Raw genomic sequence first — 16,511 nt, 5'->3', positions numbered from 1 at the left:
TTGAAGTCAGAAGTTTACATATACATTTTAACTCAGTTTTTCACAATTCCTGACATTTAATCATTGTAAAAAATTCCCTGTCTTAGGTCAGTTAGGATCACCACTTTATTTTAAGAATGTGAAATGTCAGAATAATAGTAGAGAATGATTTATTTCAGCTTTTATTTCTTTCATCACATTCCCAGTGGGTCAGAAGTTTACATACACTCAATTAGTATTTGGCAGTATTGCCTTTAAATTGTTTAACTTGGGTCAAATGTTTTGGGTAGCCTTCCACAAGCTTCCCACAATAAGTTGAGTGAATTTTGGCCCATTCCTCCTGACAGAGGTGGTGTAACTGAGTCAGGTTTGTAGGGCTCCTTGCTCGTACACGCTTTTTCAGTTCTACCCACACATTTTCTATAGGATTGAGGTCAGGGCTTTGTGATGGCCACTCCAATACCTCGACTTTGTCCTTAAGCCATTTTGCTTTGGAAGACCCATTTGTGACTAACCTTTAACTTCCTGACTGATGTCTTGAGATGTTGCTTCAATATATCCAGATAATTTTCCTCCCTCATGCCATCTATTTCGTGAGGTGCACCAGTCCCTCCTGCAGCAAAGCACCCCCACAACATGATGCTGCCACCCCGTGCTTCACGGTTGGGATGGTGTTCTTCTGCTTGCAAACCTCCCCCTTTTTCCTCCAAACATATTGATGGTCATTATGGCCAAACAGTTCTATTTTTGTTTCATCAGACCAGAGGACATTTCTCCAAAAAGTACAATCTTTGTCCCCATGTATAGTTGCAAAAAGTCTGGATTTTTTTATTGCGGTTTTGGAGCAGTGGCTTCTCCCTTGCTGAGCGGCCTTTCAGTTTGTCGATATGGGACTTATTTTACTGTGGATATAGATACCTTTGTACCTGTTTCCTCCAGCATCTTCACAAGGTCCTTTGCTTTTTCTTTTGATTCTCCCATGATGTCAAGAAAAGAGGCACTGATTTTGAAGATAGGCCTTGAAATACATCCACAGGTACACCTCCAACTGACTCAAATGTTGTCAATTATCCTATCAGAAGCTTCTAAGGCCATGACATTTTCTAGAATTTTCCAAGCTGTTTAAAGGCACAGTCAACTTACTCACTGGAATTGTGATACAGTGAAATAATCTATAAACAATTGTTGGACAAATATCTTGTGTCATGCACAAAGTAGATGTCCTAACCGACTTGCCAAAACTAGTTTGTTAACAAGAATTGTGGGGTGGTTGAAAAATGAGTTTTAATGACTCCAACCTAAGTGTGTAAACTTCCAACTTCAACTGTTTATACCCCTTGATTATTGAAGAATATAACTTGTAAATGCCACATGAGCTAAGTTCAACTGTTGTACCAAGTCAGAACCCAAACTATAGGCGTGTTTACTCCCAGTGTTTACAAACAATGTAAATGTAAACAACCATTTCATAGCCTCAAAACATGGTTAAAACGATAATTTTGATATGAAATGAGACCCACCAACAGATGCATATCTGTCTGTATTCCCAGTCGTGAAATCCATAGATTAGGGCCTAATTTATTTATTTCAGTTGACTGATTTCCTTACATGAACTGTAACTCAGTAAAATCTTTTAAATTGTTGCATGTTAAATTTATATTTTATGTGCGCTAAACAAAAAAACAATATGTATATACATTTTCCTTAAATTTTATATATTTTTTAAGTACTAATGTTAGTGTCTGCACTACAACAACAAAAAAGACTTAAATACATGTAACATTGTCCTTACAACATTCAATTAAAATTATGTAGAATTCCATCAATTCTTCTGGGGAGTGCCAATGGCTTCAAAGCCTCTCATTGGCCAATACATAGAAAATGCAATCGGGGGTCCATATACATCAATGGGGGTGAAATTGTTTGTGGATAGCAAATAAATATTGTTATTATTTGACATTTTCAGGATGGGAAAAACTATTTCAGTGGCAACTTAAACGACTAAAACCAAATAGAAAGTATGTAGAAAATATATGTAAACAGTCAGGCCCCCATTGATTTTGTTATAATGTTTAATAAGAACACAGCATTAGTCATGTTAAAATGTAGAATTGTCGGAAATTTGCTTAAAAACTGAAAAATTCCCCTCCCGTTTCATGACTGCGAAATGCGCGTTCCCGACAGCGGAAGTTGCAGACAGAGCCCGTCCGGCTGTGGTTTGGTGAACCGGTGAAAAAAGATAACCGTGGTGGAGCGGAAAAATTGCTTTTACGTGGAACAGCTATATGTATGTATCTCGAGTTCTTCTTCCCCAATATTCAAAGGTATTTATGTTAGTTTTGGATTACGACGTTTCGACTAGAACACATTGGTAACAGCTAGCTAGCAAGCTAAATTAGCTAGCTAAGCAACGTTAGCATTTCGTAAGTACCTGATAAACAGGCCAAGATTGTTAGCTAATCCTAACAACGCAGTTCTCTATTCTACCACAAATTATCTGTGTATTCCATATGAACACAAATATAGCCATAATACCAACCTTAATGAAAAGACCAGCCAACTAGCTGACCGAGGTATTACCAATTAACTAACGTTATTATGTTAATGTTTAACTCACTTCATGCTAACTAACTCGCAAACTTCGCTAGTAACGCTAACTATTACGCTAGTTGGTTTATTGGGGTTTCCACCATTTGAAGTCCTCACATTGAACAGAACAGACATATAACAATGTCTACATGTTACCATGCTCTAAAAAATGTATTTTCTTACTCTTCCATAGATCCCTCTATCTGCCGCTCTCTCTTTGTGACTATAACTGCCTGAACAGCGAGTTTGTGTGTGTTCCGGACCAGGGTGACTGTGTGTGAAGAATACACACTGTGTTTGCGAGGCCCTGTAGGTGACTCCTCCAGACCCCAGAGTGAGGATTGTGTGTGAGCCTCTCGCTCCATATGTGTGTGACAATGGGGGACATCAGTGATCTGGACAGACAGATAGAACAACTTAGGCGTTGTGAACTTATCAAGGAAAATGAAGTCAAAGCACTGTGTGCCAAGGCCAGGTAATTAAACACAAAGGCCATATTACTATCACATTTCTGATACTATCTAAATCTTCATCACTAAGCCTGTCGTTTGTGTTACAGGGAGATTCTGGTAGAGGAGAGTAACGTACAGAGGGTGGATTCTCCCGTTACTGTGAGTATTTTCAGAATAGAAGACACCTTGGTTATTTCGTAGATCTGCCTAGACTGCCATTATTTGCACTTCCCAATCTGAGCCCTCGTGTTACGTGTAATATTGGATGGCTGAATACATTAAGGGGCAATGGAAACACTAGGCTTTAGAACCCCAGTTAACTGTAAAGTCTAGTTCATACTTGGTCTACATGTTTGTAGGCAATTAGAATGTGACCAGTGTCACTGGTCAAAACAACATTTGATTTATACTCCGGTGGAATGTCTGTAGACCGTCACTTTCCTTGTCACACAGACGTGAAAAAAAGTTTACTTCTCTGCAACTCGCAGTGTCCGTTGATGTGGTTACCGTACTGTCACAGCAACCAGACCAAATCCACCTTTGATGATGATGCTGTTCTAAAAATTCTCAGAATGACCAACTTTTATTTTGTCACACTATGGCACTAAGCTATTTTCTGTAAGCTCGCCATTACCTTGTAAATAATTAGGTTGCTTTACTTTCCTGTAATAATGGATCACAAGTAACTAAAGTTTAGACGTTGTCAGCTATACTCTGGTCATTATTTGAACTGGCTAGACAACGAACCAAAACGTGGTTTAGAAAATAGCTTTTTATTTGCTTGGCTTGCAAGGTTGACATTTACTGAATTCATTTTTAAACGGATGGGTTTTATTGGTGATAAAATAAAGTATGCAATTGGAGCACTGGGGTGCTGATGTCATGCAGAGGCTGTTTTGTTTATACTTTTTCATAAGTATAAAGTTTGATGTCGGACGACGATAGAATGTTCATGATGTCGCTAAGACAATTGTCTACAGACATGTCGATAGACTGTAAACCTGACTTAATTGTAAATCGCCATATTGGCATTGTTGCATCATCGGTTGGAGAGTTTTGAAATTCCTGAATTTACTGAGATCTTGCATACCTAAATGAGCTATACTTTGCTGGTGTCAAACCATTATGAAAACATGATACATATTTTGAAAGCTGAGAAACAGCCCTTTCAAATGATATGACGTAAATCAAATGGTAATCAGTCAAGAAAAAACACTTGTGAAAATGTGCCATACACTTTTTTCCCAAACTGCAATTTACACTTCCTAATGAAGCTGGAGAAACACTTAGAATATATTGAGTCTTCCTTGTTTTGTAAGGATTGTCTGATATTAGAATAGTAATACCTTTTAACTGTGAATGAGTTACAGCTGTTTTAAAGACAAGTGGTATTTTTGTAGAAGTTTATGGAATGTTCTGCGATCAGACACTTTCTTATTTGGATAGTATAGTAAATGCATATATGCACCAAAACATATTACAAATGTCATTTAGTCTTACATTTGATAAGGAAAGACTTATACATAACTTTATGGAAAGATTTATATTACTTAAGGGAATACGTGATCTCATTCCACCCTGAAAACAAAGTGCAAGTTACATCATGCTATCATAACCATAACATTATATACAACTTTCATCTTTGGGATATTGTCATCAAAATTTTACTGGAATTACAATATATAAGAATTAAGCATATAATAACCATTTGCTTTTACAACTTAAATTTCTTCTTACAAACATTCCACTAGGCATATAGCCTAATACACAAAGAGTCAAAAGGGGAACAAATAAAAAGCATGCAAGAAAGGGGAAATGACAAGTGACAATCTAAGCTATTGGGTGAAGACTAGGAGTCACTTCACTAGTACCTATGTATATCTATGTATCTGTCCTGCGAGGGTGTGATTGTCCCCCAGCACTGTTTGCAGCATGTTGTCCAGTCTCTTCAGCCCCTGCCTCTCCTTGTTACTGTTACTGTGGGTTCAACTATTGACTGCCTGGTGCACAGGTGACATGTCTATAGTGTCATCCTCAACACAAAGGTCTGAGAGCTGACAGTGCACCACAGTGTCATATAGAGAGTGAGTGTTTAAAAAAAAAAATACATAAGCCTAATGGTACATAACAATAATCATTGACAGTTACCTTCCAGTCAAAAAGCTTGGCAGAGGCAGCAGTATTACGTGGTGGCTCAAACTTCCTCCTGCTCGTCCATTTTCAATCTCGTCCTCATCTTCCCCAAGTAATGATGACCCTTCAGCACATAAAAAATGGAACAATGAATGGAAGGGAGTTGTTCAAGTTATCAAACGGCTTGCAAGGTGACAGTTACATTTTATTGTCCAAAGGTTTTGAGCAAACCTGTAACATTTCATATCTGATTGTCCATAATCCTTAAATCTATTGATACACCCGTGAGTCAATCTAACATAATACACAAATTCCCATCAAAATCATTCAGTTTAAGCTATTATAATATGCAGTTTCTGTAGATATATCAGATCAAGCCTGAACTGTGCGATGTAGTAGGGAGTTGTAGTTTCCAGGCCAATATTCTACATAGTTAAGCACACTTAAACTTGTCCGGTCTGTGCGGCGCAAGACCCTGAGACTGAGAGAAGAGAGAACACAGGATGGAGAGAGATAGAAAGCAGTTGCTTCGCGAGCCTGAAAATACATGATCTAAGGGATTGATAGTTGGTATTCAGCATTCATAAAAGTAGGCTATGTCTTTATTTACTTTGAAAAACGACTAAAATTGTGATTCTTGTCAGACCGCAGCAGCTCTATATGAAATTATGACTTTGAATGAAATAATAAACTCATCAAATATTTTTATTAATGTAGATAAATGGTTAGTAAGCAGTAATGGGCAGTCATTACTGTCATGGGATTTTTATTAATTGTTTTATTCTGTGTTACAGCATTCAACCCACATAATGCATTTAATGTCAAAAATAAAATAAAAAAACATTTAAAGTGATTTATTTAAAACTAAACTGACCTCAAAAAGAGCTAATCGCTCAGCACTAGCCAACAAAAAAGGGTTTAAAAATGTCCAAAGAACACATATTTCCGGAGCATATCTCCTATATATGACACACTTCAAAACCTTATTCCTTATGATTTATTTTTTGACTGTCTGTTTTACCATTTATGAATGTTATTCAATGCGTTTTAATGGGCTATAGTAGTGAAAGCCAAATTCAATATTTTATATTTTCTGATGCCTACAGGGGCCCTAAAATAAAATATCTAAATGATCCATGGTATGACTATCTTTAAACAAATCCATATGTTGGCTTAGTAGAACCTCCCTCGAAAGGTTTAGACTTCGTGATAACAAAGTTGGTGAGCTTAGAGCAAGGGGGCCTGTAACATACTTTTTTTCACAGAAACATGGCTCTCTCGGAATACTCTGTCAGAGCCGGTAAAGTCAGTAGGATTCTCAGTACATCACACAGACTGGAATAAATTTCTCTCCGGGACAGAAGGGTGTTTTTCATGATTAACGACTGATGTAATTCTGGAAACATACAGGAACTCAAGTCCTTTTGTTCACCCGACCTAAAATACCTCTCAATTAAATGGAGACCATATTATCTCCCAAGAGAATTCTCCTTCGTCATCGCCACGGCCGTTTACATCCCACCTCAAGCCGTTACTTCGACGGCCCTCAAGGAACTTCACTGGACTTTATGCAAGCTGGAAACCACATATCCTGAGCCTGCATTTATTGTAGCTGGGGATTTTAACAAAGCAAATCTGTGAACTCGGCTGTCGAAGTTCTGTCAACATATCAACTGTACTACTCACGCTGCTAAGACTCTCGACCATTGCTATTCAAATTTCCGGAATACTTACAGGGCCCTCCCCTGTCCGCCTTTCGGCAAATCTGACCACAACTCCATCTTGCTCCGTCCTATAGGCAGAAACTCAAACAGGAAGGACACATGCTTCGCACTATTCAGGAATCCACGCTTCAGGATTGTTTTGGTCACATGGACTGGAATATGTTCCGGGCAGCTTGCGAAAATAATCAAGACCCATACACGAATACTGTGACTGAGTTTAGGAGGAAGTGTATAGGAGATGTGGTACCTGGTGTGACTATTAAAACCTACCCTAACCAGAGACCGTGGATAGATTGTAGCATTCGCGGGATGGAAATATGGAAGAATATATATATAGTGTAGTTATTCACTCCGCAAGGAAATCAAACAGGCAAAACGTAAGTATTGAGACAAAGTGAAGTCTCAATTCAACGGCTCAAACGATACGTTTATTGACATAGCTCAGCATTCAACACCATAGTACCCTCCAAGCTCATCATTAAGCTCGAGGCCCTGGGTCTGAACCCTGCCCGGTGCAACTGGATCCTGGACTTCCTGACAGGCCGCCCCCAGGTGGTGAAGGTAGGAAACATCACCTCTACTCTGCTGATCCTCAACTCTGCAGCCCCACAAGGGTGCATGCTCAGCCCCCTCCTGTACTCCCTGTTCCCCCATGACTGCATGGCCAAGCATGCCTCCAACTCAAAGTTTGCAGACCACACAACAGTAGTAGGCTTGATTACCAATGATGACGAAACAGCCTAAGGTGAGGGCTCTGGGAGTGTGGTGCCTGAAAAGCAACCTCTCACTCAACGTCAACAAAACAAAGGAGATGATCGTGGACTTCGGAGGGTGCACCCTCTGCTATCTACATCGACGGGACCGCAGTGGAGAACGTGGAAATCTTCAAATTCCTTAGCGAACACATCACTGACAAACTGAAATGGACTGAAATAGTGTCTTTTGACACTATATAAACGAGTCATCCCGCAGTGTTTGTGATTATACCCTGATGAAGACAGCTTGGCTGTCGAAACGTTGGTATTACATTTTTGCATCTGAGCTCCAAGAGTGGCCGTGGCGGTCAAACACAGTTCACATGAAGCCTGGTTCATTTTTGGCCAGTACATTACTTCTCGTGCTTGTCGTTTGCATTTTTCCTCACCCAAGTGGCCCTTGTGTATTTCCTGTAGCGTTTCTTTGCGTAGTGTCATTCCCATGACAATCTTGTTGCCTTTGAACACTGTCATCCACAACGGTGAGCTATGCCCTGCACATCCAGTAATCCTGTATTCTCCTTGGACAGTTGTTTTCATGTGCGGGCTATCCTATCAGTGTTGTTTCTTTCAACTCTATCATTGTTTGGTCAGCTGCAGCTTCTCTTTTGATCTGCTCCATTCTCTCAGAAGACACAGGAAGTGATGGTACGATCATGTCGACGTAGGCCTGAATCTGTGCGTTTCTGTGTTTCGAAGCTCTCTTTCTTGTCGACTGCTTGAGAAAGTGTCGGCGGCGAACAAACTTTCCCGGGGTATAGATCGCCTTCACATTATACTTTTGCTGTCTGGTCAACATTCTTTGGATTCTCATTGGACAATCATTCAGTGGCTTAGACATGATTGACACCAATGGTTTGTGGTCGTGTCTACTTTGAAGTCTCCCAAGCCAAACTGACGCGTCTGCAGAAATCCTTGTGCTTTTCTCTGGATCATAGAACTTGAGCACGGGCTCTTCTGTGATTGTCTTTGTTTTTGAAGCAGTTTTCCTGTTCATGGGACCATTCCCATTCATTTATCTGTTCCAGAAGACATCTGAGTGGAGCGGACTTTGCTAACAGTTGCGGAATGAACTTTGCAATGTAGGTGATCATGCCCATGAAGCATCTCACGTCGTCCTTTTTCTTCGGGCGCTCCATGTTGTTGATGGCTAATGTTTTCCTTTGAAAGTACGTCTCCCACGAAGGTAAGGGTTTTCACACCAAACTCGCATTTGTCCTTGTTTAGTTTTAGGTTGACTTTCCGTGTCAGGTCCAGCACTTTTCACTCTCGCGTCGTGTTCTTCTTTTGTGGACCCCCAGACGATGATGTCATCCATCATGGTCTCCACTCCTGGAATGTGCTCGAAGATCATGATCAATGGAACTTTTCTGCATGCATGCACAACTGGAGTAATTTTGTCAGAAGTACATATTTTGTGTTCTCCTGGTAAACATCCAAGACCCTCAAACATGTCCTCATACTCGGCCAGTAGCGATTCTTGGTCATTTTCAGTCTGTAATGTCAATACATACACTCTTTTCAACAAATTGAGCTTTTCACATGCATTGATTCCTAGAATAGGCTGTACACTTTTCCACAATCAGCAGCTGTGCTTTGAACTGTTTTCCTTTCTGCTGTAAAGTTACTATTCAGCTTTCTTTGACTGGTACGTTCTCCCCAGTATAACCAGTAACCTTAATTTTCACCAGGTGTATTTTGCTCTTCACCTTCAGTGCTTTGTAGTCATCCAGTAACAACAGGTTTACCTGTGCTCCAGTATCAAGCTTGAATGGTATTTTTGTTTCATTCACAGTGAATGGCACAATCCATTCAGCTTTTATTGCGTTGCCTATTTCCAGACTCAACAAAGATTTATTCAATCTCCTTGACTGTGTGAACCATTTGCTTTGCAGCATTTTGTAAAATGATTATTTTTCCCACAGTTGTTACATGATTTGCCATATGCAGGGCAATTTTTTTGCTTGTCGATAAATCCAAATTTTCCACATGTAGTGTTTTGATTTCCCTCTTTTGCTTGTTTTTTGTTTTGTAAGGTGTTGTGTGTGTGTGGTGCTCCTCTCTTTTTATTGCATGCACTGACGTCTCATCCCTGTGCAGCTCTTTAGCTTGTGCTCTGGTGGTTTTGGCTGCTGGACACATTCACTGCTTTATAAGTATGCCACAGACAGGAAAGTCTTTCACTAGTGAGTCTTTTTCAGTTTTTCAAATTCACACGTTTTGCTCAGTGTGTTCAGCTCAGCCAAATACGGGTCAAAACTGACACCCTGTTTCTGATCATGAGAGAAACTTGTATCTCTCAAACGTGACGTTCTGGCATGGTACACAGTACTCCTCAAATTTAGGACAGTCAATGTCAAGTTTGCCTCGTCTTGCTGAAAGCTATTGTAAATGTCCAATTCATCCTCTCCAATAACATGCAGAAAAATGGAAGCCTTCCATTTGTCATCTCCCCCTGCTCCACTGGCTGCTAGGTAGAAATTGAATCTCTGCTTGAAATGTTTCCAACTGTCAGCTAGATTTCCTGTTAACTGTGTAGGAGGACTAAGCCTATCCATGACGGAGAACAGGAACAGTGTCAATTTCTCTCACTTCAGTATGTTGCTCATCAACTTGCTCGTCAACAGATTCCAATGCAGCCTCGCTCTCGCTACTGTCACTCTTGCTGCTGTGGCTCGTTGTCCTCGCTCTTGCATGCTAGCATCTTCGACTACTCACGTCACTTCACTTGTGGTAGAATGTTCAATTTTCATCACGGAAATTTGCGGAGTACTGCTTTCTTTTCTCTTTGTCTCGTCATAGCGACTACCGATTTGACACCATGTTATGTTTGTTCCTTATGTGGGGATAATGACAAACCGGGGCGTAGGTTTAACTACTTTTAATGAACATGTACTTAAGCTAAACTCTGTGTTTAGCCATGCCACTTTTCTTCACCCCCCCCCCCCGTAGTCTAAATGTTATTAACACATAACGCAGGTAGTATCATATGAAACGGCACTATGGTGTTCTAAAAGGTTGGTATCCATAAGTATCATGATGTTTCGGTACCGTGGTACCAGTATACCATGCAGCACTTCTTCATATTTAACTTAATCATTAGCCAGTTCGTGTTAGCTAGGTCTAGCTCATACCTAATGACAAATGCTCTTCAAAGTGTCAATAGGAGTATTTTAGTTTGTAGTTATCAATGAAAAGATTTACATAAAGACAAGTTGAGCTCAATCAAGTAGGCTGGCTAGCTAGTTATTAACTACTTTGCCTCATTTTGGCTGATTTTGTTGTCAATTTCATTTTCACCGACTCAACTGAAAAAATGTGTACATGTCATTACATCCAAATTAATTGTGTACATGTCATTACATCCAAATTAATTGTGTACATGTCATTACATCCAAATTAATTGTGTACACGTCATTACATCCAAATTAATTGTGTACACGTCATTACATCCAAATTAATTGTATACAGTTTCATTCCTTAATATTGTTGTCCTGATCGCAGTCCAGTAGAGGCGAGGAAAGTCTCTGTCACTTGCAGTCTCTGTGCCAAAACTCAGTCTGCTCACTCCTACCAATGCAATGACACATCGGCGCTACCATGGCAATTCAAGATAGCGCTACCCTTACCTCTAATAAACGTTGTTAAAGGTCAAAATACAAAAAATACAGATTTTTCTGTTTCAAATATTTTTATTAAACACACACAAGAATGGTGTATAGGTAGGTATACATGACAAGTATACAATTCTTATCTAAACATAAAAGAGCATACAGGAACAACAAGACCCAGAGTTCTGGGTGCAGAACAAATAATACAAAACACGACATACAAAACAAGGACACGTAGAAAGAAAGAGGGAAGATGTCCCCCCCCCCCTCCCAACTGCTCGGGTGGTAGAGCCAGCACACGCTGCCCAAAGGTAGATTAAAATAAAAAATATAGATTTTTCTATGTTACAAGCACATGTTTAGTATTAGTGGATTAAATACATTTTTGCTCAGCTTTACTTCCTGAATTGTTTCCCTTTTAATTCCCTACAATTCTCCTTTTCTATCACAGGTGTGTGGGGATATCCATGGACAGTTTTATGACCTGAAGGAGTTGTTTAGAGTAAGTTGTCTCCTTTTGTCTGCATTTCAACTGTATGATTTCTGTGTGGTGTGTGTGTACAGTTCCAAACTCAACATATGCACCATTTGTCTTCATAATGCCATAAACTCTATGTAATTTACATACATGTCATATTCTACTGTGCCCTTTTTGCTGTGTCATTATTTAACACTTCAATTGCGTGTGTGCAAGGTTGGGGGCGATGTTCCGGAGACAAACTATCTCTTCATGGGTGACTTTGTGGACCGAGGCTTCTACAGTGTGGAGACGTTCCTGCTGCTGCTAGCACTCAAGGTACTCGAGAGAAGCCAAATCAAAGCTATTCAATTATTTTTATTCTTCTGACTCTCTTTTACCGCCTCTGTAGTAGTGTTTCTAATGCTATGCAAGGTGGGCGTTAAGTTTTAAATTGAATTATATAAATTCAGGAAATGCAATGATTGGAAATGTTTGTGTACTTCTTCATTGTACTGTGCGATGTGTGCCCTTTGTGTCTAGCCCTACTACTAACCTAAGCTCCCTATAGGTCAAAGTTGGACCTACCACCCCTCTCATTTGCTTTTTAGCCAGTAGGGTCCCTCTGAAGGACCCATTCTAACACATAACTTAACCCCTCCTCCTCCCACAGGTGCGGTATCCAGACAGGATCACTCTGATCCGAGGGAACCATGAGTCACGGCAGATCACACAGGTCTACGGCTTCTATGACGAGTGCCTCCGCAAGTACGGCTCGGTCACTGTTTGGAGATACTGCACCGAGATCTTTGATTACCTGTCCCTCTCTGCCATCATCGACGGCAAGGTGCGCTCTCCGGCCCCTTCAGTCATATTTCTCTGCTTCTCTCTGATTGTTATTTGTGCCATCTTACCAACTCCTATGGTCATGCCAAGTAGGGACGTGACAATGAACATAGGAGTTGACCATTCAGAACAAATAGATCTGGGACCAGGCTAGATTGTTATGGTTAGATGGCTAGTCTCACTAAAACAGCATGACTCTCTACAATCTCCCCTATTTATATCTTTCCTGCTAGCTCTAGATTTCCTCTGTAATTGTTATCTCTGTAATTAATGCAAGTAACGATCGCAATTGCACTCATCGGTTCAAACGTGTTTTGCTGCTGTATGAGGAAGAATGTTTTTAAATAAACCTGTTTCTGGAGTTTGATTGTGTAAGGCCTTAACTAGACTGAACAACAATATAAACACAACATGCAACAATTTTAAATATTTTACGGAGTTACAGTTCATATAAGAAAGTCAGTCAATTGAAATAAAATAAATTAAGCCCTAATCTATGGATTTCACATGATTGGGAATACAGATATGAATCTGTTGCTCACAGAAACACTGGGAAAAAATGAAATTGCCTCATGCAGTGCAACACCTCCTTCGCATAGAGTTGATCAGGCTGTTGATTGTGGCCTGTGAAATGTTGTCTGACTCTTCTTCAATGGCTATGTGAAGTTGCTGGATATTGCCAGGAACTGGAACACGCTGTCATACACGTTGATCCAGAGCATCCCACAGATGCTCAATGGGTGCCATCTCTGAGTGTGCAGACTATGGAAGAACTGGGATATTTTCAGCTTCCAGGAATTGTGTACAGGTCCTTGCGACATGGGGCCGTGCAATTTCAGGTGATGACTGTGGATGAATGGCACAACAATGGGCCTCTGTGCATTCAAATTGCCTTTGATTAAACAAAATGCTATTGTGTTCGTTGTCCATAGCTTATGCCTCCTATACCATAACCCTACCGCCACCATGGGGCACTCTGTTCAAAATGTTGACGTCGGCAAACTGCTTGCCACACGATGCCATACATGGGGTCGGCGGTTGTGAGGCCTGTTAGATGTATTGCCAAATTCTCTAGATGTTGATGGCTTATGGGAGAGAAATTAACATTCAATTCTCTGGCAACTGCTCTGGTGGACATTCCTGCAGTCAGCATGCCAATTGCACAGTCCCTCAATTTGACATCTGTGGGATTGTGTTGTGTGACACAACTGCACAATTTAGTGTGGCCTTTTATCGTCCCCACCACAAGGTGCACCTGTCTAATGATCATGCGGTTTAATCGGCTTCTTAATCTGTCCACCTGACAGGTGTGGCGCATCATCTTGGCAAAGGAGAAATGCTCACTAAAGTTGTGCACAAAACTTGAGAGAAATCAGCTTTTTGTGCGTATGAAAAATGTCATGGGTCTTTTATTTCAGCTCAGGAAACATGGGACCAACCCTTTACATGCTGTTTATATTTTCTCTTTGTGTAGATATTCTGTGTGCACGGCGGCCTTTCTCCATCTATTCAAACTCTGGACCAAATCAGAACTATCGACAGGAAGCAGGAAGTACCTCACGACGGCCCCATGTGTGACCTGCTGTGGTCTGACCCAGAAGGTAAGATACTGGTACTGTCCAGAAACAACCCCCTAAATAAACTTCTGCCCCAAAAACGTGTAGCTGTAAGCAAGATGGTGAAGATTCCTCCAAGTCTTCCTGTCACACATTGTAGCATCTATGCCCCAACGAAAAGGAATGAGATGACTCCAGTAGCAACCAGAATGTCTCTCTGCTCCTCTCTCTCCCAGACACCACAGGGTGGGGTGTGAGCCCTCGGGGGGCGGGCTACCTGTTTGGCAGTGACGTGGTGGCCCAGTTCAACGCAGCCAACGACATCCACATGATCTGCAGGGCCCACCAGCTGGTCATGGAGGGATACAAGTGGCACTTCAATGAGACCGTGCTCACTGTGTGGTCTGCACCCAACTACTGCTACAGGTCTGTGTCCTGTCCATCTTTTTCTTGCTCGCTTTTCTCGTTTTCTTCTCCCGTCCTATATATTCTGTATTTGAACTGCTGAGTTTATGGCCAAACTCTGCTGTGTATGCATGTGCTTTGTTAGCTTATAACAATGTTTAGGTCGCAATAGCAACCACCTCTCTCTCCTGCCCCCTTCTCTCTCTCTCTCTGTGACAAACAGATGTGGTAATGTGGCGGCCATCTTGGAGCTGGATGAGCACCTGCAGAGGGAGTTCATCATATTTGAAGCCGCTCCGCAGGAAACCAGGGGCATTCCCTCCAAAAAGCCAGTGGCAGACTACTTCCTGTGACCTCTCACCCTGGAGGGAATATGGCGCCTTTGGTCGCGTTCCCCTGCTTAGACGTTGCGTGCCTCAACCAATGGTTACGTGCCACGTCATCGACTGTCGTCGTTTGCTATAACTTGATGTGGTTAGCTGATACTTAAAATACCTATCCAGGGGTTGTAAGATCTGGCATGCGTCAGCAATGCCTGGGCAGAGGAACGCGCCCTTTATGTTAGGATGGATTCTGGTCTCTTGAATCTCTTCAGTTCTGTTTCAAACTGACCCCTAGACCAGGGGTAGACAACCCTGTTCCTGGAGTGCCGCAGGTACTGTAAAATTGTCTCAGAGCCACACTGAGCTACTAAGCTTATTGTTCAGTGATTGCCTAAATTCAACACACTTGGTCTTCCAGGTCAGTTTAATCAAAAACAGGAAGTGTCTCCCGCACTCCAGGACCAGGGTTGCAAACCCCACTCTAGACACTTCTTGATTCCCCACTGGAGAAATGAAAGCGCTGTGTCGGTGTGAGCAATATGGCAGAAACTCTACCTAGCCCTTTATCTACCCTATCAGAGGATGAGGTGGAGCTATTACCATACTGCTGATACTGTCCAGACCTTGGTCGGAAGATCATGAAGTATTTAGTTGTGGCCGCTTTGGGTCCGTTTGAAACTGCCCATGACTGTTGTTATTTCAGCTCTATAAAATGACCATCACAGAGTTCTCCTTTTTCTTCCTCCCCTCCTATTAACTTCTCTTATCCCCTCTTGCCGCCATTGAGTTGTTTGGTATTTGCCATTCCCCCTAATCTTGTAGTATTTTTACATTTTGAAAATGGGAACATTGTCCTACAGATGGCGGGATACTTGAAAGGAGATGAGAATATTTTAATCTGCAGATATAGGAAATTAACCCCATTTCTGGGTTGAATTTTCCATATGCATAATTTCTTACACATTTTTCTTTTCTTAGATTTTTGTATAACTGTTGTGTAAAGGGTGAACTGCAAAAATGATTTTTGCTCCAGTTTGCTATTTCTGTTTACTGTTTGCTTGTGTTTTGTTTCCAACTCCAGTTTTCAAAAACATTGTTCTCAATGCTACTCAGCATGCACCTACACTCAAACAAAAATAAAGTAACTGGTTAAATGGGATCACTACACACAACTGTTTATTTTTTTTCTCTCTACCCTGTTGATGCCTATTGATCCACAAATCTCTGTAGGGTTCACTGTTGACTTTTGATATTGTGAAAATAAAATCTTTTTGTATCAATCTCCTTTATCTGCTGGAGGTTTCAAGTTCTGTTTATTTAGCCAGTTGCTGCATGGATTGAAGAGAAGAAAAAAAACTGTTTTTGACCTACTTCAATTAGGTATCCATACTGTTGGGTGTTGTTTCCAACACAGAATGCATGTAATTAGTAAGTGTGGTGATTGTAGATAACATTTTAGTAATTTAGCAGGCACACTTGTCCAGCGTGACTGCTATATATTTCCAAATATATGTTTATATATTTAAATATGTGGAAATTCAGAGTAAAACATTCAGAGAGGGCTAATGAGCAGATGGGCTCCTGCATTTTCAGCATGTTTTTACAGAAAGATGGATTAAGAGCTAGATAAAGTTTTGTTTTTCTGTGAGGACATATACAGGATTCTACCCTCCACAACATA

At 40.8% G+C, this 16,511-nt stretch overlaps 1 protein-coding gene across 3 annotated transcripts; it reads left to right on the top strand.

Annotated features, from left to right (window-relative positions):
* Positions 1–2,149: 2,149 nt before the first annotated feature.
* Positions 2,150–16,119, top strand: LOC115110016 (serine/threonine-protein phosphatase 4 catalytic subunit B). Of its 3 annotated transcripts, none has more exons than XM_065011101.1 (9): positions 2,150–2,266; positions 2,835–3,043; positions 3,128–3,179; positions 11,695–11,745; positions 11,938–12,039; positions 12,374–12,547; positions 14,021–14,147; positions 14,339–14,528; positions 14,731–16,119. In XM_065011101.1, exons 2-9 carry the CDS (start codon positions 2,934–2,936, stop codon positions 14,858–14,860), a joined length of 936 nt encoding a protein of 311 aa, XP_064867173.1. In that variant the 5' UTR covers positions 2,150–2,266; positions 2,835–2,933; the 3' UTR covers positions 14,861–16,119. The 3 variants fall into 3 exon arrangements, with proteins under 3 accessions (XP_064867173.1, XP_064867171.1, XP_064867172.1); XM_065011099.1 differs by having other exon boundaries at positions 2,762–3,043; XM_065011100.1 differs by having other exon boundaries at positions 2,150–2,303; positions 2,762–3,043.
* The last annotated feature ends 392 nt before the right edge of the window (positions 16,120–16,511 follow it).

This window comes from Oncorhynchus nerka, linkage group LG26, assembly GCF_034236695.1.
Source record: "Oncorhynchus nerka isolate Pitt River linkage group LG26, Oner_Uvic_2.0, whole genome shotgun sequence".
NCBI lineage: Eukaryota > Metazoa > Chordata > Actinopteri > Salmoniformes > Salmonidae > Oncorhynchus > Oncorhynchus nerka.
The sequence above is the reverse complement of the archived record's forward strand: the minus strand, read 5'-3'. Positions and strand labels throughout refer to the sequence as shown.

What these genes read in the sequence shown, in the direction of transcription:
- LOC115110016 (XM_065011101.1), top strand. Translation starts at nt 2,934, where the DNA reads ATGTGTGTGACAATGGGGGACATCAGTGATCTGGACAGACAGATAGAA. An exon ending in ACCTGAAGGAGTTGTTTAGA is followed by an intron (nt 11,746 to 11,937) that starts GTAAGTTGTCTC and finishes CGTGTGTGCAAG; the next exon opens with GTTGGGGGCGATGTTCCGGA. An exon ending in GCACCCAACTACTGCTACAG is followed by an intron (nt 14,529 to 14,730) that starts GTCTGTGTCCTG and finishes TGTGACAAACAG; the next exon opens with ATGTGGTAATGTGGCGGCCA.